We start from the raw sequence: 6,217 nt of genomic DNA on the forward strand, positions 1-6,217 counted from the left end.
AATAAAATAAATGAATAATTAAATTGATTATACATGTTTTCTCAATCAGTATTTACACAGTCTTATACTGAACATTATGTATATTGCATACATTTTGCAAATAAGATTAACATAGGTCCCATGCTGAATGACCTTCGGCATAGACATGCGCAGAAATTTCAAAACGGCTTCCCGTTGAGCTGCTCTGAAACGTTGTATCGGCATAGACATACGCAGTTGAAACTACGTAACTGTTTGTTGTTGACCTCTAAAACGTTGTATCGGCAGTGTCTTCGTTGTTTTCTATCATTACACCCTCTTCATTAGTTTTACTTTCATTATCTTCATTACTTTTACTGGCATCACCTTCATCACCTTTCCTGATGTCATCTTCATCGCATTTACTGGCGTCTTCTTCATCAACCTTAATAATAATATCTTCTGTATCGCCTTTAATTATATTGTCTGCTTCATCATCTGTACAAAAGTCATCTTCAACAGTTTTAAGGAGGTAATCTTCGGTAGGGGGTTTTACATTTTCAAAAGTTGGCTTCTCATCTTTAATGAAATTACTCGGCCCTTTCTGGCAATTCCTAATGATATTTATTGCTTCCAAATATTTTTTTTCGATTAATGCTAGCTCCTCATCTTTAACTCCACCCCCTTCACTCTCTTTCAATCTGGTAGCTATGGTTACGGCCTGGCTTGAAGATTCTCGTAAATATGGAAGCAGTTGTCTTTTCCTTTGTACATTCTCAGGAACAACCCACATCGGAATATTATCTTGACGAAAGAAAAAGCCAAATGAAGTTAGTTAAAGCTACACTCTTAAATATAAAAAGCAGAAATAGAGATAAAAATAATGGACCTTTCCACCAGAATGTCAATCAAACATAACAACTGACCAAACAGAAAAAAAACAAAGCCAGGCATACGCTCTTGTCCCACACGAGATGTCCCGCAAACGCAGGTACTGTATGTTTACGATGTCGTTTAGCAACAACATTCAGGTGGTGGGGTTTAGAGAAAAGCCCCATTGTTTAAATGTGCAAATCTATACAGTAATTTACAGTAAACTATAAACAGATAATATGCTGTAAGGAATTTATAATCATGTTTTTCATAACTGATCATGAAACGCCTTCTTCCACAATAGGCCTACAAAAAAATCTACAACGTACACAAAAATGAGTAACTGTTAAGCATAATATTACACTTACTTAATTTTTTCATGGGCTGAGGAGTACTTAGTGGTGTTGAACCTGTAACTTTAGACGTTACCTTCTTCTTTTTCTTCTTCTCCAAAGTAATATATGAAGAGACTGTGTAGAGATGTGGGTTAATAGCCGAGTTCAAAGGTAAAAGAAAAACAGCCGTCCAAGCGTAAACATCACCGGGTATTTCAATAGCGCCACTGCGAGCAAGAATTCCCATAATGATAATTGGTAACCAACAGCACATATCAGTTAAAACAATCACCGCCATTTTAGTCGCCATTTTCAATTCCTTTTTCTTGCTGTCATTCTTTATGACGTTGTCTTTTAACTTAGCTGCTGATTGTTTGACGCGTATGTACATTGTTGTATAGCAAACGGCAATAATAATAAAACTAACCATATTCACTCCTAGAAAGAAAAAAATTGAATATGCAGGAGCTGGAAGTTCCTGGTGCGTGATGGGAAGTGCGAGGCACACTGCATTGATACCGTAATATTGATCAAAGTATTCGCTGTTAATTGCTGGAATAATGCTCACTAGAAATACCAATATCCAGCCAATGGCAAGGACACGGATAGCGCCTCTTGATCGCATCTTGAATCTGCTGAACGGAAAAACGATACTGATAAAGCGGTCGACAGTGATCACCGTTAAAATGTACACTGACATCTCACTTGATAGCACCGACAGAAACCCGGCAAAACTGCATAACTTGCTTCCTCTCCATGCACTGGCGTTAATCACATAATTATCGCGATAGTGGATATCTGCCGATGCAATGATCAGCAAGTAGACACCCATGAAGAAATCGGCAACAGCGAGGTTCTGAATCAAGTATCCCTGGACTTTGTTTTTCTCCTTAATTCTCAATCTCCACAGAAATACACAAAAGTTTCCTATTAAAGCACTGAGGCCTAAAATCCAGATAAAAACTCGTAAAACACTTTCTCGCATCAGATCTTTGCAAGAAGAAAACTCATCTGGTTCTGGAAGACATGATGTAGCCGTAGCTATGCAACAGAACATGTAGTCATCAGACTCCCTGTAAAGTATAACATTATGTAATTGAACTTAATATTAAATAATTATAAATATGTATATATATATACATATATAAATATAAATGTATAAGTAAAATGCAAATAATAAATATAGTACAACAAATGACACTATATTATTAATAAAAGTATAATAGTAATATAAATAATAAATATATAAATAAATAATAAATAATGTTAAAAATTGATTACATCCAACTAATATTGATATACTGAACAACGAATACAAGTTAAATACACAAAACCTGAATAATAAAACACTGTTAAAGCTATTATAGTTAGTTTATCGACATAATACAATCAGTTACACAAATTAAATGTGATGTTGGTTTATTTTGTGAATACATATACATATATGACATATGCCAACTTCCTTAATATAAGGAACGTACCTCCACTGAATAATGGAATCGTCTGACCCAAGTGTATAAATGCATCAAAGTTAGGAAACTAACCTTAATTATTTTCCTTTTGCTGTAAGCGAATATACACTTACCATTATTTTCGTCAAAAAACTGGCATATATCGGTTCACGAAATAGACATATAATAAATATATCAACATAGACTTACAGGACATCAAGCTCCAAGTATATAAAGGTATCAAGATCTACATCAGTGATGTCGTTGCCTTCAATGTAACTAAAAACAATAATAATAACTTTAATTTTGCAAATTGAATGTAAAGATAAACAAGAACAAAAAAGATATATGAGAAACCAAATATTGACGAAAAACATAATAAAAACATTAATGATAATCAGGTATAATAATACTATATTCTTATCTGAATTATTTAACATTTATGACTAATGAGTACATACAGTAATAGGCCTATGCATATAATTATATACTTACAGTTGCTTTGTGTTGTTGATGTCCATGAATACATATCTATCAATTTTTTCAAGACCATTGTAACTCAAGTCCCTATAAATAAAAAATGAATATTATATAATACATTTATAATAATACAATGAGGAAATTTATAAGTTCATGTTTGATATTTAAAAAAACAGTATTGCATACTTTTGATCTTTTTAACAACTAATAAAATCAACAACACATACTGTATAAGAAAGTTAGGCCTATGTCATACTATAATTATATATTTTTAAGGAGGTTGGTCCCCCACTTTTCGACCGCAATGTAATTTCATAAGTCAAGATGCCGGAAAATTGTTGAAATAACTGCATAAATGATTCGATGAGCGCTGTAACAGCCAGAGTACATCTTACCTTATAGCAAGATACCGGTATCTCTGCCCATAAACCCCTGAATTACCTATTAAATACACGAATCGAGTGCGCGTCCCTTTATCATAATTTAAGAAGTATGAGAAAAGGCGTGCAAAGATAAGATTGGTTTTCGGCACATAAATTAGGTAAACTAACTTGAATACATCAAACACAATGTTTTTTCTGTTTTATTTTCTATGGTACATCACAAAGATAAATTACTGTACATCTCTATGATTGCCAAAAATCGCTAATAAAAGATCATAAGAAATGTGTTGGCGCTTCATTCTGACTATAGTGGTGATGTGATGATGATGGATTTTACTAATAAAACTGTAATTTCCGGCCATCTAGTCTTGGGGTACTATTATTAAATTTTTAATGACTGTCCCCCACCTTCCAAAACAGATCTGCGCCCTTGCATGTGCTACAGATCTCAATTCATGTTATTCGGTTGTGAGATGAACCGTTTGGATTGCTTTGTAGTACGGAACAGCACTAGCTTTCGAAGCACTTATGCAGAACAGAGATAAACAAGATACAGCCCTATACTTACAAAATGCTAAGGTTTTTGAGTCCCTCAAACGTCTGATCTTCTAAGAAATCTATAGCGTTGCGAGAAAGGTTCCTAAAAAATAAATATTGTTCATTATAATAGTATTCACTTATGGACTGAATTTTAAAAATAAACAGTTTGATAATAAAACATACTGTATACAGATTTATTAATGGTTTAAACAAGTAAAATATTTTCATATGATAAACTTACAGTTTTCTTAGATTGACAAGTGATGAAAATTGACCAGGAAAAAGAACTTCTATACTATTATTTGACAGATCCCTGAAAAAAGAAATAGGTTTGTTGAACACAAATTCACAGATAATTAACCAATTTCTGATTGATTGGTGGAGTTTTACAGGCCCGTATTAAGCGGGTGTGAGACTGGTTTCTACCCTACCCCCACCCCCATCATTATCATTATCAATAGGCCTATCATTATTATCAGCATTATTATATAAATGATAATGGTAAAGAATGATACTTACAGTGTATGAAGAAAGGGAAATCTATTAAGAATAAGTAAGAAGTCATCAATGACTGTTCTTTTCGCTCGCCCTTCTGTTGAAGCGGTTGGTAGATTCGAACTTAAATCCCTACAAATAAAGAACAAAGTTACCATCTAACGTTCATTTTACATGATATTATCGTTTTAGAGGATGAGTACAAAATATTGTTTGCATGGTTGCGGTACAGCACGTAGATAGTTCTGAAAAGAACTGTGGTTTTTTGGTTCTACGTGGTGAACCACACGTATTTAGCACAAGGAAAAGTTGAGTTACATAAAAAGAAGTTGTTGAAGCTTATACGCTTATATTTTTATTAAAACACTGTAAGAAAGATGGAAATGAGAGTATGTTATGAAGAAAATCAATACGATAGAGGGCGTAATATAATTTGGTTTGAATGCTCTTTGCACCTTCCATACTTTAGTAATTTGACCTTTTGACATGTTTGTTTTTAATGAAGAAGAAAGTTTTGAACATGGAAAAAACATTGATTGAAAATGAACGATGTTGCATGTTGAACTGTTATCACGAAGACAATCAAACAAAGACAAATAAATGAAACCTATGAATAGTATTTATAGTATGTCGTGAACAGATTATTTTATAGGCCTAAATGGATGTTGTTTACTTACAAATATCTGACAGAAGTTGGAAGAAGTTCCAAATCAGCAGTAGTTATAGTAGAGGAACATTTCACTACAAATCCTGAACACGTACAGCTTGAGGGGCAAGAGATATCTGAGAGAGAATGTATTCAAATATCATTAGAATGTGGAATAATAAAACAATACGAATATAGTTGAAAATGTACAGCTAATTAAGATTGAATTTGAAGCCACAAATGTGATCAGTCTCCTCATCCCTCTTCACATCACCATCACTATTCCATCATCATCAATACCGTCACAATCACCAGCATCATCATCATTGTTATCATCACTGTCATTTTCATTAGTCATCATTATCATCATCCTAATCATTATCATCATTTTAATTCGCCCCTTCATCTTCCTTCTCCGCATAATCATCACAATCACTATCATTAACATCATATCATCATCATCATCCTCATCATAATCACTCTCATCATCATCATCATCATTATTATTATTATTATTATCATCTTCATTATTATTAATCAACTTACCACAAAACTGTTCATCATCACCCGACGGACAGTTTCTAACTCCATCACATACCTCCTGGGGAGAAATGCATTGACTGGAAGCGCGACAATGATAGTAGTTGGCACAAGAATATGAAGCTGGAATAAAATAATCATTCATTTCATTCAAGAAAGGATTGTTTTACATTCGCATATTCCTGGCTCTGATTATTCAGTTGTTAAGTTGAATGATACCCAGACAGATCCATTTCCATCCTACTTAAGCATTATTCTTTGATTGTTAATGTTACATTGATGAATAGGCAACAGAAACAACATTGATTGGTATATCTTTCAAATTGTAATTATTTGTAAAATGGAAGTACTGAGAAAATAAATATTACTTACAGCAGTCTTTCTCATCCTCTCCATTTGGACAATCCCACACAGAGTCGCATCGTCGTCTCATTGGTATACAGTAAGAATCAGGACATTTGAACATGTAATCCGGACATTGGAAATCCTCTTCAATGTGATAGAATACAATTAATG

General features: G+C 33.4%; 1 protein-coding gene across 1 annotated transcript in view; it reads right to left on the reverse strand.

Moving 5' to 3' along the window:
* Nucleotides 1-6,217, reverse strand: part of LOC117120284 — a 53,833-nt gene continuing 47,616 nt past the window's right edge. The window contains exons 33-42 of the mRNA XM_033265297.1: nucleotides 6,074-6,190; nucleotides 5,708-5,824; nucleotides 5,193-5,298; nucleotides 4,540-4,647; nucleotides 4,262-4,333; nucleotides 4,049-4,120; nucleotides 3,113-3,184; nucleotides 2,828-2,896; nucleotides 1,200-2,239; nucleotides 1-762 (exon numbers count right to left, since the gene is read on the reverse strand). Of these exons, the coding sequence (XP_033121188.1) occupies nucleotides 248-762; nucleotides 1,200-2,239; nucleotides 2,828-2,896; nucleotides 3,113-3,184; nucleotides 4,049-4,120; nucleotides 4,262-4,333; nucleotides 4,540-4,647; nucleotides 5,193-5,298; nucleotides 5,708-5,824; nucleotides 6,074-6,190 (2,288 nt within the window). The 3' untranslated portion in view covers nucleotides 1-247. The remainder of the gene's footprint in view (nucleotides 763-1,199; nucleotides 2,240-2,827; nucleotides 2,897-3,112; nucleotides 3,185-4,048; nucleotides 4,121-4,261; nucleotides 4,334-4,539; nucleotides 4,648-5,192; nucleotides 5,299-5,707; nucleotides 5,825-6,073; nucleotides 6,191-6,217) is intronic.

The sequence above is a fragment of the Anneissia japonica genome, unplaced genomic scaffold (genome assembly GCF_011630105.1).
Source record: "Anneissia japonica isolate Jap-2015-1 unplaced genomic scaffold, ASM1163010v1 scaffold250_len512249_cov173, whole genome shotgun sequence".
In the NCBI taxonomy this organism is placed as follows: domain Eukaryota; kingdom Metazoa; phylum Echinodermata; class Crinoidea; order Comatulida; family Comatulidae; genus Anneissia; species Anneissia japonica.